This window comes from Haemaphysalis longicornis, unplaced genomic scaffold (genome assembly GCF_048455015.1).
Source record: "Haemaphysalis longicornis isolate Haplotype H1 unplaced genomic scaffold, Haemaphysalis longicornis Haplotype H1 scaffold_3, whole genome shotgun sequence".
NCBI lineage: Eukaryota > Metazoa > Arthropoda > Arachnida > Ixodida > Ixodidae > Haemaphysalis > Haemaphysalis longicornis.
Window position 1 is genome coordinate 8466909 of NW_027526335.1, and position 17555 is coordinate 8484463.

The following is a 17555-nucleotide window of genomic DNA, read 5'->3' on the forward strand; positions in this document are numbered from 1 at the left end:
CATCATAATTTTCGTTTCAAGTAGGATCTTTCGTTACAATGCATGTATTTCCTGTTTCCATCTCTACAGTTCCTCTGTTCCTGGTCCCTTGATTAACGGCCTTCTGACTGCTAGAGCGACAGCAACTCACACAGCTTCCTATTTATGGGGAAAGTCGGTAGTTCGCTGGGTAGAGTGTAGCAATAGGCCAGTGCCACTAAGAAACCAGTTTCCTTACTGCTTGCTATATGCTGCATCTTTTGATTTCCTCCTTTCCACCACTACTACAATAATAACATAGAAAGTGTTCGGGCATGTTCTGGAGAGCCCTTTACCCTCAGATTGAATGCCAGATTTTGGCATTTTGTTCGAAAGGCTATTACAGGAAATATTGGGCTGAAATGGCGCCGTATAAGCACGTGTCTGGCGGCAGGTGAAATCGATGTTCCTACGCCGCCGAACTCTTCGGGTAAGGAACGGTCCAAAGCGGAAGGAAAACTAACGGCAGCCATCGGCAATCGATATCCATGTCCCGGTCAGGGAGGGCTTCCTCGGTAGTTTCGTTAAGAGATGGACAGAAACGAATCTGTCAACAGAAAAGCGCACGTGGCGGGGCCGTCGGCTGTCGATAAAAGCGCCGGCTGCATCTCCTCGAACGCCAGCCCTTTACCGACGATCTGAAAGGAATCGTTTCCAGAGGCATTGAAGCTGCTCCGCAGTTGTTTATAAATAAAGGGGACATGTAAACCTCCTAGACTTTTCTTACGTTCCATCCAAATCTTCTAACTGTGCGTGTAGCGTGGAATGCTTTTTTGGAATTCGTGCTTATTTTGGGCAGACAGCGGTGCAACACCTTTGCAAATGGGCAATGGGAGAAGGGGGTGGATAAAACTGTCAGAATTAGCTGTACTGGGCGTGGCCCGACACGGCGAGGCGTGCATATGCAGAAAGAAAAGGGAAATTGCCTCGGCGGTGCATCAAAGGCAGTTTTAGACGGGCAACAAATAAATAACTAAGGGAGTGATTGCATTGAGGGGGACCGCGAGGCAGCAAGTCTCTGACAGGAAGACACTCGCTAATAAAGAAACACCGGTGTATGCGATGAAGAAATGACCTACAGCGCGAAGCTGGGCGTTTCAATGTTGGTTGTTTTCAATTTCTTGCTACTTTCTTGCTTTCAGTTTTCGCATTTCCCTTACGTACTTCCGCATATTTTGGCTATAAAATTGGTCGTCTGTCAACGCCCGTCCTTCTCTGTTTACTTCCGTCCCATCCCTCCGGCTGTTTTCTATCGCAACGAAACAACACAAGGCATTTTTAACAGCGGAGTTTTTGTAGGTCGAACCTTTTCGTCCGTCTGCTGTATGTCGCGCGTCACCCCATGGTAGGAGCAGCTTCCCAGACCCGTCAGCGACCTCGAATGGTGGGTGGGAACCACCGCCGAGGCGGTTCCCACACGCACAGGTCTGGAAAATTCGGGTTCTTCTCTCTCCGTACGAAGAGAGGGAGCCACCCACCGCTGATGTTTAGCTGCCGATTTCTTTGCGCGAACCGTAGAATTTGCGCGGCGACAGCGCTGCCGTTCTCGGGCGAGCGCCCGTTGACGTTCGAGCCGGAACAGATTTCACACTGCATGAAACATGGTTTAGTTCTTTTCTTCTCTGCTTTGTCTTCCGCATTTCTAAAAAGGCTTAACAAGAAAAGAGAGAAAAAGTAGGATAGCAACTGGACAAGGCACCAATGAAAATGAGTGATACTAAGGAAAGCAAAAAAGAGTGGTCGAGTGGAAAGCCAGGACATGACGTGTGCTTTTCTGAGCCCCCATTTTCTTCTTTTGCCACTTCACGTTACGTGCGTAAGCCTGAAATTGCGTCATTAAGTTGATCGTGTTATACTTTAAATACTTATCCGTTCCATGCATCCCACGTTATTGTTGGGCCTTTATCGAGCAGAAAGATATAGAGACAGAATGTATAGCTATGTTTTGAATCAGGAGATTTTATAGCACACGCGTGAAATTTTGCAATAACCACCGCTAGGCGGTGGCAGCGACATAGCGCCACGCACCCCGTGGGCGCCTGGCTTTATTGCCACACCTAAAGCGGCCATGATGACAAACTACTACTTTGTTCTATTAGAAAGAGCTAGACTTTGGTCGCTTACTCAGCTCCATTCCTGCCTCGTAAGATGTCTTTTCAACAACCACAATAACAACAAAAAAAACGCAAGAAATATTGAACAACTTTTAAATTTCGCGCCATAGTGACGTAATATGGGCAGGAGAGACGTGTGATTGATCGGCATTTAAAACGTTGATATCAGTAGAGGAATTTTTTTACCTGAACTGGCTGCACTGGTGCAATCAGTGCGGCATATGTTCATTTTTTTTGCTAATTGATATCCCCAGTAGCACTTTGCACTGGTCTGCACGTCACTGCACTAATCTGCACCAGTTCATTGTAAAAAAAATTCCCCTAGTGTGTTAACGGCGCGTTAGCATTCAAGTAATACGTTCAAGCGGAACTACACTGCAATCTGAAAGTAATGTTTTTGGCGGCGGCTGATATCTCAGCGGTGGTCAATCGCACAGACAAGAATCTGTGACATCACAGAAAATTTGCCGGAAAGTGGCGAGGGAGGCCTCACTGCTTCACGTTTTCTTCAATATATCGAATATTTGTTTGAAGTTGGGGATAAAATTGATATTGTTATCGTGACAAAACAGCCTTTTTAATGAACCAAACTTGTATTTCGTTTTCATGGCCGCTTTAACGTCATGCATAGCGGAGTATCCGGGAAACACCAGGCAGAAACCTTTGAAAATTACACTCTATCTGGTTAATCCTTATTTCTTCCACTTGTTCCCGGCCAGGTTCCTGACACTGCCAAAGCCTCGCTGCGAAGCCTGGTCCATCACCTAGTTTCCTACTGTAGGAACGACCTGCAGAAGGTTCGCATGTTTTTCCGGTGGATCGCTGAGAACATCGGGTAAGTGAAATTCAGACTCCTTGTAAAACCGGTGAAGGGACGGGAAAAAAAACTAAAATTAGGGGCTATACGTCCAACAATCTTCACCAGTGCATTCAATGGGCTGATTTGTTGCTTCTTTTCTCCTCGAGCTTTTGTTTATCAAGAAGGTACCTTTGGTGCTTCTGTTTTTGTTTTTTTGGTGGTCTTTTTTTTTCGGTATACCCATGACACAGGTGTATCGCGTAAAAAAGCTTAAAGGAACGAAAGAAAAGAAAAACGTGAAGGAAGTAAAAAAAGCGTAAGCCCAGAAAAAACTGAGATTATCGTTTTTTTTTACGCTCGCGTTTGTGAATTCATTTTCATCATCCTCGTCTCTAAACACTGTCTTTTTTTTTTTACCAGAATGGAATTTATTCCGCGTCGTAGTTACTTGATGCTCAAATTTAAAAATGAAACTCTATGCTAAGCTAATATTGACGGCGACGAAGGACGGAGAGACAGAAGATGCACACACACGCTTTCGTATGTGTGCATCTTCTGTCTGGCCGCCCTCCGTCATCGTCAATGTCAACTTAGCGAAGAGTTTTGTAAGTAGTAATGTACCAACTATCCCAAAAGAAAGCCCTCATTGACAAATTTGAACATAGCAGCGCATTATGTAGGGGGCTTAAGCTAGTTGCTCGTATCTAAGCTGTAGTTGAGGATCCTGTGACGGTATGGGAATGCAGAGAGCCTACAACAAATCGCGCTGCCCGCCGCGCTGTTTCGGAGATCTGCTTTTACGGCGTGCTGTTTTGTCGCCGTGCTATTTTTTCGGTGTGATCTTAGACGGCACTCTGTCTTATCACCTGTTGTTTAGTCAAGTGCCATGCAAAGACTTATCAGTCTCCTATGATTTTCGGTATTACCCACTACGCCAACAGGGAAGAGAAGGAAGTTGAGGGGAAAGGACTTCGTAACGTGTGCACTGACGGACGGAAAATTCGCTGGACACAAGCGTAGATCACATTTTAAGGTAAATTTGGCCGCGTTATCAAGCTTCTTTGCTGGATGCTCACCGCGTCGAAGGCGTATTCGCATTTGCGGCCCCTTGTAGTGTGGCTTTGCTGCAGGGTTTTAGTCATGTGGCAAAGCTAGCCTGCATAGCCAAAGTTTCGCAGTGTGGATAAGTGAAGGGATAAACGCAATGGGGTATTGCACGGCGCTTTTACGCAGGAATGTATGCTGATTTGGCACAATATTATATTTTTTCGCGATATTTGTAAATTTTACCCGCAACGTATTTCGGTGAACAACATCCGACGTAAACGTGCAGGTGCAAATCCAGCCGGACTTTTAACACCTGCCGAGTAAAACTACACTATAACGGAAAAGGAATGCCTTGCCGTTGTTTGGCACGTCCAAAAGTTCAGACCGTACTTGTACGGGCGTCATTTCTCGGTTGTGAGGGACCATCACGCGCGTTGCTGGTTGTCATCAACGGAAAATTTGTCGGGCCGCCTCGGTCGTTGGATTCTACGTTTACAGGAGTATGATTTTACTGTGACCTATAATTCAGGGAAGAAACATATGGACGCAGACGCTCTTTCTCGCTTCCCGCTGTCACCGCAGTCAGATGATGAACATCCCAGTGTTAACTCCTGCCGATTGCACCTGCGTATCCTGTTGCATATAACTTGCCGGATAAGCTGATCTCTCTGCAGCGGGCCGACACGTTCTGCCGAGACCTCATCAATCACCTCGGCGGCTTGGCGCAGCTTTCTAACAGCCGCTCGCGTCCACAGCTGCACAAATTTCGTCTTTTGAATGGCGCTCTGTGCCACTAAAATCACCATCCTACCGGGGAAAGATGGCTTCCTTTGATTCCCCGTTAACTTCGAAAAGAGATCTTATTAGCTTTCCACAATGCCGCCACCGCTGGCCATCTGGCGTTTCGCAAAACGTACGACCGCGCCAAGAGCCGGTTCTTTTGGCCTTGCCTCACCACTAGTGTCGCCAACTACGTTACATGTTGTGCTGCTTGCCAGCACCGAAAACATAAAACCACGGTGCCAGAACGACTGTTACAACCCATGCCATGTCCGTCCGCTCCTTTCCATGTGGTGGGAATTGACTTGTACGGGCCCTTGCTTTGATGTCAGCAGGTAACCGTTCGATCGTCACTGCGGTGGGCCATTTAACCAGATACGCCGAAACTGCTCCGGTTCGTGCCGGCTGCGCTTCAAAGGTGGCTCATTTCTTTCTAAAGGACATATTCCTGCAAACCCTCCCTCCCCTCATTCTTCTCAGCGACCGCGGAAAAAAGTTTCTCTCAACACTGCTGAATGAAGTTCTTCGCGCTGATACCGTCCAAAAACCACATAGAGCTACCAAACCCAAACAAATGGGCTGGACGAGTGGTTTCTCCGCACCATATATCCTATATGCTTCCGTGTTATATAAACCCTGACCACAAGAATTGGGACACCATTTTGCCCTTCGTCACTTATGCGTACACCACACCACAACACAAAACCACGCAACGAACTACTGGCTTTTCGCCCTTCTTTCCCGTGGACGGCAGCCCTCCATCTTCCGTTCTCGATGCTGCTTTTTTTTCTCCACCTGCCTCTCCGCAAGCGGATGTCCCAGGCGAGTTTGTCTCTTGCTTTGAACACTGCCTCCGTCTCGCACCGTTGAACACCGAGGCCTGTCTAGAAGACCGCAAGTCTCGTCATGATGCGACGCATCGGTTTGTTTGCTTTCAAACAGGTGATAACAGGCATGCGACTCCCATGCGTGCACCGGGATTATGTGAAAAGTTCATTCCACGTTTCATCGGTCCTTACACAATTCTGGAGCAGACCGCTCCAGTCAACTATCGGGTGGCTCCTACTCGCCCACGTCCAGCCGTCGGTGCCGTGGAACTGAAATTGTCCATGTCTCGCGCCTCAAGCTATTTCATCGGCGCCCTTCACCATTTTAGCGCCCGGAGTGGCCGCTTCCGCCAGGGGGGGGGGGGGGGGGGGGGGGATAGGGTGATCATAGGCGTCATCGTTGCTTCATAACTGTTACTGGAATAGTCAATCGCACCAAGCAACATATCATCAGTGTGTCACATGTGACCACCACATTATCTTTTTCGTCTCCCATCGCCGCATCATCGTTTTTGGAACGGCTTCCCGGTGAGGTTGCGTCGCTATTAAACGGCAGTCTCCCGCGTCCGAGTCTTGCAATATATGTATCATAATCATCATCGCCAGCCTATCTACGCCCACTGCAGGGCAAAGACCTCTCCCATTAATCTCCAATAACCCCGGTCCTGCGCTAACTGCGACCAATTTATCCCTCAAACTTCTTGATATCATCTTATCATCTGCCCATCAAACTTTCTGCCGCCCCCTGCAAGGCGTGCCTTCTTTAGGGATCCACTCGGTTACCCTGTTATATATATATATATATATATATATATATATATATATATATATATATATATATATATATATATATATATATATATATATATATATATAGACTGAAAAGATAAAAACTCACACAGAGCGCGAGAAAAATAAGGTTAGTAGAGACAGAGACAAACGAGAAAGACTTAGAAAATAAAAATAAGTTTACTGACGTTTCAGGGAGAGGACTCCCTTTCTTCAGAAGAAAGGGAGTCCTCTCCCTGAAACGTCAGTAAACTTATTTTTATTTTCTAAGTCTTTCTCGTTTGTCTCTGTCTCTACTAACCTTATATATATATATATATATATATATATATATATATATATATATATATATATATATATATATATATATATATATATATATATATATATATATATCAGGGTGTCGAACCGGAACCGAACCGAAAACCGGAACTGAACCGCTATTTTTGCCGGAACTGAACCCGAACCGGAACTGAACCGAAAAAAGAACAAACGGTTACCGGTTCATACCCTCCGTTATTGATATTGAACAGTCAATGCAATTCAGGTCTTTTTTCTTTCACGTACCATCAACTTCGTAAACGCTCGCGCACATTCCACGCCAGACAGTTGAACACTATCACGCTCTATGAAACAATGTAGCAATGGTCTGTTGCTGCTAAAACCGCGAGCATAGTGCAAGCTGACCAAACGAAATTTCATTCTCGGCAGCTTGCAGGGGATATAAAGCGACTTTGCCCTTCCCTAGCTGCGACTTTATTGGACCAATCAGGCTGCAGGAGTGCTCCACTGCGCAACAGCGAAAGCACACACCCGATGTGTGCAAACCTTTTGCATTTCATAATTTGTTTAAAAGGTCCGACACCTGCAAATTGTTAATACTTGACAGGTGTGACCGCAGGAGCTGCTCAGTGGCTAAGCCGTTTGCTGCTGACCACAAGTGGCCTCGATCTCCCTTCCCCACGACCGTTTTTCTGAAGTAGATGGAAATCGAGAACGTCGGTGTATCGAGATTTCGATCCACGTTTAATATCACCAGCTGGTTAAAATAAATCTGCTGGCCTGCAACATAAGCTGCGCCTCGAAGCAGAGATATAGCACGGGGCATCAAATGGGCCAGTTTTTTTAATGTGTTTACACGGAATACAACAAAAAAGAAAAGGCGGATCACGTTGTTTTAAAATATTAAGCAAAAAGTAAGTAAAACCGAATATGTAAAAAAAAACTCCAAAACGTGGATATTGCTCTATACTTTTCTTTGCCCTGCCTTTCACAACCAAACGTGTCATCGATGCGAAGGAAGTGAACCCAGTTCCGTGGTCAGTTTTTGGGGACAGTACAGTGGACAAGTTCCGTTTTTTACAGATACAAATAAAAACAGATATGTCAGGTAAAACTGTTAAGGTGTGCACTTAATCCCTTGGCAAGAAACTGCAGCCCTCGACCTTGTCTTGGAAGCAGAAACAGTAACAAAACAGATGACACGTGTAGAAAGGCAAGCCGGTACCTCACACTGTCCCATTCGCCCAGCGATCATCTTTTCTGCTTGTTGTCTCTTTCAGATCTGCTTTTTTCGAAGGTGCACTTGTACTGACTGCCCAACTCGCTACATTACTTCTACTGCTACTCGTTCCGGAGGGGAGTACTGCTGTGCGCGAATTAAAGAGCGCCTAACCAAAAAAGTTCCATCTCATACACCGCGCGTCAAATTTCCCTTTCATTTTGTAACAGCATAATCTGTTATAAGATTCCGCAATGTAGCACACGGAACGATGGCCGGGGTCAGGCGGTACGATGACATACAGATTGTAATGCGCGCATCCGGTATAGCTATCGCAAAAAGAAGTGCAGTGGTCAGAGCAATAATGCAGTGACTGAGCGTTAACTAAAGCTTACTTTTAACAAAAGTGTGGCTAACAAAAGGTGACAGCTAACAAATTATTCAGGGTGACCAAATAATCTAATTCATTAGTAGTATTTATGTGCCTGTTGTAGGATTTTTCTGTTTTGTTAGAAATATAAAAAATGTGCGTCATTGGTATTAAGCACGCACTGGCATTTGAACGAACCAGTACGCAGGCCTAAATTTAAGGCTTCAAGGTTAGCGGGATGGGCGGTTTCATAGTGACGATTGCGATTTCAACAAAAAAAATTCACAGCATATCCACGGGGTGAATGATGATGAGTGGGCGAAGCTCCTGAGGGGAAATCATCGGTAAAACCGTGGCTCTTCAGTGAAAGTTCGCCCACTACATCTGTGTCCGAACGTAACGTCTAGAAAGTCTCGCTTAAACCGCGCGTCGGCACCTTGGGGCTGAGCTCGCCTGATGCGTTTTGCAGACGCCTCACGAGCTCTCACTGCATCGGGGTCTGCCTGCCGATATGCGCGCTTTCTCGCCGCTTCCCGTTCTCTGACGTTTTGGAGATCCTCTTCGCGCCGCAGCCGTGCCGCTTCGCGTACGGCAGGGTCCTCGCGCCGTTGCCGTGACGCTTGGGCCTCTCGTTCTCGAACGCTGGGATCTTGGCGGCGTCGTCGCGCAGCCAGACGACACGCTTCGGCCTCCCGCTCTCATACGGCAGGATCTTGGCGGCGGCGTCGCGCAGCTTCACGGAGCGCTTCTGCCTCGCGGGCTCGCACATCTGCAGCCTTATCCATCGGGCGACTCCGAGCGCGCGCCAACTGCGAACGGATTTTATTACAACGCTCCCCGCCATCTAGTAAACAATCCAAGAACTAAACTAGAGGTAGCCACGCCATCTAGTAAACAACCCAAGCGCATCTTTTCATCATATACAAGTACCGCCATCTAGTAAACAATCCAAGAACTAAACTAGAGGTAGCCACGCCATCTAGTAAACAATCCAAGAACTAAACTAGAGGTGGCTACATACATACGTCGAGGATGGACAGACCCACGCCCTAAGGAGCTTCGCCCCTAAAAAGGAAAGGGCAGAAAATATATCCCACCGTCATATCTCTTGGCGGTGGCCTTATGAATAGTCGCTAGGACAACATAGAGTCTGAGCGAGAAAGTAGGCGGTGAATCGTCGCCGCTTCATCTTTTAAAGACGATAGTCTTTCTTGGGCTACTTAAACCCAGAAATTTTGGTCTGTCTGTCTGTCTGTCTGTGACTCGATTCAGCCACCCGGCCAAAGTAAAACAATGCCTGCGCAATAGTCTTATATAGTCACAGCTAAATCTACCCGTCTAAGTCCGGTGTAATGTTCATACCTGTCAACATTGTTGAAGAAGAACAAGACATTACGCAAATATAAGACAACAAATTAATACAGAAGTGATGTCTGCAGTGTTCCTTTATAAAAAATCATACATGCTTGACTTTGGCGAAATTAAATACTTCATCAACTCCAGAAAAAAAATTCACTACGCTGTCGCCTGCTGTCGCCCGCGCCACTATAGCTTCTTGCGGCATTTTAAGGAATCAACTGGCAACAGTTACGAAAGGTTCCACTAGATAGGTTTCACGTTCTGATTGCAACGCACGTGGAGTAGGGAAACGCGGTTCTATAAACGTTGAAGTAGGGCGCCTCGATTCACGCGCGTCTTCGCCGTACGGCAGCGTTGACATCGAGACACCCGGTTTGGAGCAGTGGAACGCGGCAAATTTAAAATGAATTAAGCAAACCTTTGGTGACTTTACCTTGGGGGGAGCGCGACGCAAGAGGAACAACATGAGAGGTGAGCGGGAAAGCGAAGGGAGACACTTACTTGGCAAAAGTCGATAAAGACTATCGTCTTTTGACGACATTTGCAACGAAAGAAGCAGATACGCGGCCAATTTTTTTTCTAATATATCGTGATTGTTTAAAGTTTGCTTTGCAATTGCGCCACTGCCTTTGGGGAACAGCAGCATTTTGAATTTTTGTTTGTGTTTCGATTTGACTGTCGTTTTAAACTACTAAGTGATTTTTTCTAATTTCAGTGATAATTCAACTCATCGAACCGGTTCAAGCTCCCGAACCGGAACTTAACCGGAACGAAATTGTTTCACCCGAACCCTAACCGTAACGGAACCGGTATTTTTTTCGGTTCGATACCCTGATATATATATATATATATATATATATATATATATATATATATATATATATATATATATATATATATATATATATATATATATATATATATATATATATATATATATATATATCAAACAGAAATAAAGTTTGGCAGTCAAGAAAACCGCGGAAAGCAACGGGGAGGATATGGTAGGTCATTGAAACAGAAAAAGAATTTGGAAAGAAAGAAAGAAAGAAAGTGGAGAAAAAATGCCCGCCAGGTGGGATCCGAACCCATGACCTCCAGAATACCGGTCTGGTGCCATAACCACTACGCTACCGGCGGGGCTATTTTTCCCCTCCACTTTCTGGGGTATTTATGTCAATGTAATTTTTTCCTGTGCTTGGGGGTGGTAGCCAGCGCCACTCCGACTTCTCGGGGTGAAGGGGACCTTTTTTTTAACCCCCGGGCCGTGACTCGAGTGTCTACGACATGTCGAGAGTGGTCGACCAGCGTTCAACCCTCTTAAGCTTCCTATGGCACCAAGACTGCCAGAACAGAGGCCCTCGCTATGCATGTAGCGAATCAGAATAGGAAATGAGGGGCTCGTTGAAAATAAGACAGAAATAAAGTTTGGCAGTCAAGAAAACCGCGGAAAGCAACGGGGAGGATATGGTAGGTCATGGAAACAGATAAAGAATTTGGAAAGAAAGAAAGAAGGTCGTGGGTTCGGATCCCACCTGGCGGGCATTTTTTCTCCACTTTCTTAGTTAGCAAGTTAGCGAAGATGTCGGAAAACCCCTTCATGAAGGGGCGCCCGCTGCTTGATCACGAACGAAATAAACTGTGTTTGTGCTGAACCTGCTGCTACCGGCACAATGCTCGCGAATAAATTCTTTCAGACGTCTTCAAAATCTCCCCTCTCCCTAACATGACTTCGATAGCCATCAGCTGCGCCAGGCTGAGTGTACCGGGAGCTGCGGCGCTACGGCCAGATAAAAGCGAAGTTCGAAAGTTTGAATGTCATCACGATTCCTTATAAGCAACTGTGCAGACGAAGTGTCGGCCAACCGCGATCTCTAGATGGCAGCTAAGTAACCACCGGCGCTCTTTCCACGGCCTGGTGCCACGTTCGCGTCGACTCGGGCGGCGTGAAGATCGACACCGGCGATAGCAACGCTTGAGTGGCAGTTGATACGGAGGGCGGACCTTAAAAGCTATGCTTTCGCTGGTTGACCGCCAGGCTTCATTCTGACCTCGGTCGTGGCGTCCAAAATCGGCGGGCGGTGCTCGCTGATCTGGGATACCTTCATCGCGATTATAGTGAAGCGGTGAACGCACTAACACGCACCCTCCCTCATGCTTTAAGGACTGTTTTGACTTTTTTTTTTTTTCACTTTACATGCGCCATATTTTTACGGTGACCGTGTCGGAACTGTTCGTTGTAAAAGCGGGACGCTTTGAATAACGTTCGGTATATCTGGACCCAGCTTCAATGGGTAGTATAGGAAAGTCGTAAGTGCACCGAAATAATACCGTTATGACCGATAGATCGTTATATCATGCGTCGCTTTAAGTGGGTTTGACTGTGCCTGTTGATGCTACAGTTGCAAATTACGCTCCAAGTTTCTACCCTGGAACCCAGAAACAACATGCCGTCAGTCCTCAACCTGGCAACCAGATTTTTATTGAAATGTAGTCGTAGAAGAAAAATCTTTGAGCGCTATTTGTTTTGGGGCTCCCTATTGGGCTGAAGTGTACATTTGTTAGGTGCGAACACTCCAGGCCTCTGGAAAATCAGCGTGCTGTTGTGCGCGTACGCTCAATTCTTGAGGGTGCCACCTTGGTATGGTACCCCAACACTGTCCTAAGAATGGATCTGAGGCAAGTCAATATCCTTCTGCGCACATTGCTACTATCTCGTATACTTGCGACATACCGTTACAAGTTTAATACTTTCTGTCTCATGGGACACTCTTAAACACCGGCCCAACTTTTCTGTGTGTTTAGTCTCCCAACAGAGTGTATGAGAGGAGGTAGCAACGGATCAACATCAGTACTTCAGCCCCTTACGTATACATCCAGACGTAGGGAATAGTTCAGCTAAAACATTGGTGAATATTCATGGTGCACATCCGCATTCCGAACATCGTTTTCTCAAAAAGAAAGGCCAATTAACGAGTAGAATGCCCTGCCCGACACTGTTCTGTCACTATTTTATGCTAGCGTACCGACGGCGATCTCCAACCTCGATGTATTGAAGTTTAAATGAGTCTTGAAATACCTGAATTTTCCTCTCAAACTGAAAACCGAAACGTTTCGGTTTCGGTCTTGAACGAAATTATAAATAACATTCAGTTTTAGTGTTCCTTCCGGCCAAATTTTTTTTTTGTTTTTTGGTTCCGGTTTTAGTTCTGTTCGGACATCGTATTGACGAGGTCATGTGTGGTCGAAGTTCCGCATAAACTAACAGCACCTTTACGTTGTACTGTATTGCTATTGAAATTCTTTGTCTGTTCAATATATGCAAGGATTTGAAATATTTCGGTTCGATATACACGACTCGACTTCACGCACGTGGCCTTGTGGTTTAGGACTGGCCCATCGGAAATGAGCTCCTAATATCCGGCACGTAGGCGTAGCTATGCTGCCATCATATACGTCTTCTTTGATTGATTGCCTTACATCTGAATTACGCCGACCCCAACGTCCCGACCTATTCTGAGAGGACGCACGCACACTCATTCAGACTTACGACCGGCGAAGTCAGCCAGATCACATCAAACTACACCCCCCTCCCTCCCCTCCCCACGCGACGTTGTCCTTGAAACTAAGAGTCTTGGGCTGATATTGAGATTCCTTAAACAGTGCTTACTCTCTCTCCCCTCCTTACTCTCTCCCCTCCTTACTCTCTCTCTCTCTCTCTCTCTCTCTCTCTCTCTCTCTCTCTCTCTCTCTCTCTCTCTCTCTCTCTCTCTCTACCCCCCTCTCTATTTCGTGTTTCTGCTCCACCTTGCTGCGAGAGAGTTATAGTTGGTTGCGATTGCAAATTGGGACGGCAATTTTCGGAGGCCGTTCGCGGCGGCGATGGCCCCGTTTCCGAACTGCGACGCTCTCCGTCGTCGGTAGCGCGACCTGGCGTCGGGTGCCGAGCAGCGTTCGGAAACCTTGACCGAACGGGTGATCCCATCTCGCCGAGCGCGCGTCGGAAACGCAGGGGCGCGCTTTGCATAATGTATGAACCCACCGCGCCCGGCTGACGTCCGCGATGGCAGGAGGCTATACACTGCGTGATGGCGCTGCAGCGGCCCTCCAGGTACACTTGCGCGCCTCACTGGACGCACGTGCCCGTAGTGTCTGTGCGGCCACATTTGCAAGGTGTCCGAAGGGCGTTCCCACGGGGAAATATAAGCCAGTTAAATGTCCGTTTCCCAAACGTCCCCTACGAGCAGTATACAGAAGTACCTACTGCATGAACAGGGCCTATGAGGTTACTTTCATAACATGACACTCACAGCGTCGTACGTACATTAATCTGCATAAAATGGACATTATGTACCGCCCGAGCTGAATATACCTTGGTTCTTCCTGGGTGCTATCATTATATATAAGCATGAAATGAAGTTAGAGATAAGAATTACGAGGGCTCTCTCCCTCTCTCTTTATCCCTCTTTCTCTTTTTTCCGAAATCTGGAGCCTTTTCAACGCGCAATAGGGCTCGACTGGCGTTGCTCATCAGGCTGTTCTTGAAGTTCTGTTATTTATACCTTACATCATGCGTCTTACGTTTAATGTGTGCGCCGCGGTACTGATTACTTTGAGAATTTATAGGTTTAATTTATAGATCGGGCGTTCGAGTGATATGAGGATGAGTAAGCTTTATTGGAATCCGAGTACACTAGTATTTTTTTACTGCTGGGCCACGGACCATGGCAGGGCTCCCTGGTTTAGAAGTGTGGGCATCATGGGCAGCCAGGCGGGCGCGGCAGGCCAGGCAGAGCCAGTCGGTTGGGTCCGAGCTGGCCAGCATGCCTGCCCGCTGCCCGAGGCTGGGAGAAGGAATAAGAGTGAGGGTCGGAGTGCGGGAGCATTCCCGGACCGTGGGGTAGAGCGGGCATAGGGGTGGGCAGCAAACCAGCAAATTTATCTTCATTCGTTCTTTTAGTTTGCAAGCAACTTCAGCAGAATAACGTTGCCCATTAGCCCGAACATGCTTCCGACTACCCGGACCGTAATTCTACAAAGCACCGAACTTCTCGGCCTCGTTATTCGAACGTCTCAACTGTCACTATAACCCGGGAAAGAGCCTGTTCTTTTTTGTCTCCAACACCCAGACACTGCTCTACAACAAGCGCCTTCCAAAGCTCTGCACACACTGACGCCGCCTCTCACGTAACCGGTGCGCTCATCACGGGCCGACTGTTCTCTCATCAAGCTCGGAAACAGCAATTTCCGCTAAAAGGTTCACCGTGCTTGTGTCAGCGGGCCGACGGCCCTCTGCCTAAGCAACGACGTAACGGTTGGGTGCACCTACCGTATCGCTCTTGCGCGCTTTGCGGGCAGGCGTAACATGGCGAACAAATTTACCCGCTCTAACCGCACGAGGCGTCACGGAGGCCGTTCAGCCCCGGCGCCACGCGGTGTCTTGAACGCCGTTTATAGCGTTGCAAAAAAGCCCACTCACAGCGCCATTTTATCGCTTCATTATTAGTGGTAGCTCGAACACCGCAATGAGGGGCCCAGCTGGTACGCTGTGCTAAGTATCATATGCAGACCACATATACTGTATAGGCCAGCGGCAGCTTATCGCTCATGTTGTAAACGCTGAAACCGCAAACTCATTTGCAAAAGACATAAAAAATATGGTAATGTGAGAGAATAGACGCACTTCAGGAATATTCACTCCTCTTTTTTATCACTCCAATGCTGCGGATGAAAAAAAAAAGTGCTGTTCTGCGCCTGGTTTGTATTTTTATTGTTTCTTCCCTCTCTGTCCTCCCGTACTTTGATGCGCAGGCAGTCTCTCTTTCTGTATGTCCGTCCGTCCATCCGTCCGTCCCTTGATTCAGACGCGCGGCCACAAGTTGAAACGAATTTTTGATGGAGAAGTTTATATAGGCGAAATGTTTCCGAACATCCAAATCTTGAAACCCACTTCATACTTGCCAGCATTGTTCAGCAAAAAGAACAGATTCGGCATAGTTGAGGCAAAAGATAGATACCCCCTACGTTGCATTGGCAGTGTTGTTTTCATTAAAAATACATGGCTGCCTGATTTTTGCGACAGCACACGAAAAAAATTTGCAGAAATTCAGAGATTTATCTACCAATGCGTAGCATTTTTATGCCGCTTGTCTTGAGTGTGAGTTTTTCACAGCGAAATTTTTCGGTTTTTGTGAATCCTGTCCGACCAATTATCTCCATTTACGCTATTATAACGATTACAGGTGGAACGTTCGCGAAATCTGCATTATTGTGGAATGGCAGGGCGCTACACGTTTCGCCATTTTTCGTAATTGTTCTATATTTTTCTTCTTTTTCAGTTTTTCAGAATTTCGTGCGAGGAGATATCCCCATTTACGATATTATAGCGATTACAGGTGGAACTTCCGTGATATCTGAATTTTTGTGGTAATGCTTGGCGCTACACAGTCTTGGGTGTGTGTTAGAATGCTAACATTGATTGATTGATTGATTGATTGATTGATTGATTGATTGATTGATTGATTGATTGATTGATTGATTGATTGATTGATTGATTGATTGAAACGCGGCAAAATTTAATTGACTTGAGCAAACCTCTACCGCGTTAAACGCGGTAGGAGCGAGACAAGAGGGAAAGAGCGTGAGAAACGGGCGGGGAGAGAGGAGGCATTTACGAGGCACGAGCGGCAGAAGAGTTCGGTCTTTCGACGACATCTGCAGCGAAGGGAGCAGATACGCGGCCAAATTTCATAATGAGGACTCAGTGCAGAGAGCCTGAAATTTTCAGAGCTACGAAGAACAAATATTGCGACACTGGAAAACGCACAATTTGCATTGACTGCGCGCGAACCAATGCGTCATTTCTTACCACGCATAAAGTACTAAAAAAAAACTAGGTCATGCATGCTGTCGTGCAGACGGTTCACAATGTGACGGCATGCGCTGTAGCTGCCGGTAGATTAAACTTCCATTTTTTTTTTACGAGTGCTGGGTGGTAGTACTAAGTGTATGCATTTTACAAGAGCAGGAGGGGGTTGACACCGATAAAGAAAATAATGGTTAGCTGGGAGCAAGTTAGCGCGGTGGCTTTCGGGTACAAATAAATATTCTAGACTCTAGAATATCCTACGTTTGAAACACTATTTCATCGACTATTTATGTAGCACGTAGCAATTAAGTGTAGTTGTTTTGGGTGGCCTCCTCGTCGATAATACAAAACCGAGGGCAGAAATTGCTTAGAAAGGCCCTGAAACATTGCCCCTGAAAAAAAAAAAAAGTGCAGAAATGTAGCCGCAACAGCTGGCAAGCCCGCATTTCGTGATTTTTATTACGGTGAAAGAGGAAGAGAATTACAGCTACCATGTTTAACCGAAGGCTTCATAATAAATTCTAAGAGATGTGCCTGCAAGAGGCACTTACGTGGCACGGGTAGCAATGTCAGTTTTCACAAACTTTTGAGCGGCGTGAAAAAAAAAAAAAAACCGGGTTGTTTCAAGTTTGTTTTTAAAAAATAACAAAAAATGAGGAAATACGATTCCTCACACACCTATAACAAATTATACATGCTTCGGTGAAAGCGTTAGACGTCTCATCAAGCGCTAAAAGTGACCGTAGTTGCTGGAGACTGCCCGAATGAAACCAAATTTCGGCCAATGGAGAAAGAAAATAAGTAAATAAAATATACATAGAACTTATTTGAGTTCGAATGGGATTTGAACCCGGGTCTACAATAGCCGCAGCCAAGTGTGGTCACTACAGCACTAACCCTGTACCGTGCCAGGATGGAACAAGAACTTGACGGCACCACAAACACGATGCTAGCAGTGAAGAATTCTTCGATAATCGCAGGCTTTCACCTTCAAATAACCTAAGAGGCTTAATTTCTTTTTCTGTCAAAACTGAAAAAAATATATTTGTTACATGCTGCGTCATAAAAGTCCCAGCAGAGCTT

The 17555-nt window shown here is 46.3% G+C and overlaps 1 protein-coding gene across 1 annotated transcript in view; it reads left to right on the forward strand.

The window, feature by feature from the left end:
• LOC144173913 (uncharacterized) overlaps positions 1-17555 on the forward strand; it is a 104946-nt gene that overhangs the window by 65821 nt on the left and 21570 nt on the right. The window contains exon 6 of the mRNA XM_077702238.1: positions 2852-2967. Coding sequence (XP_077558364.1) covers positions 2852-2967 — 116 coding nt within the window. The remainder of the gene's footprint in view (positions 1-2851; positions 2968-17555) is intronic.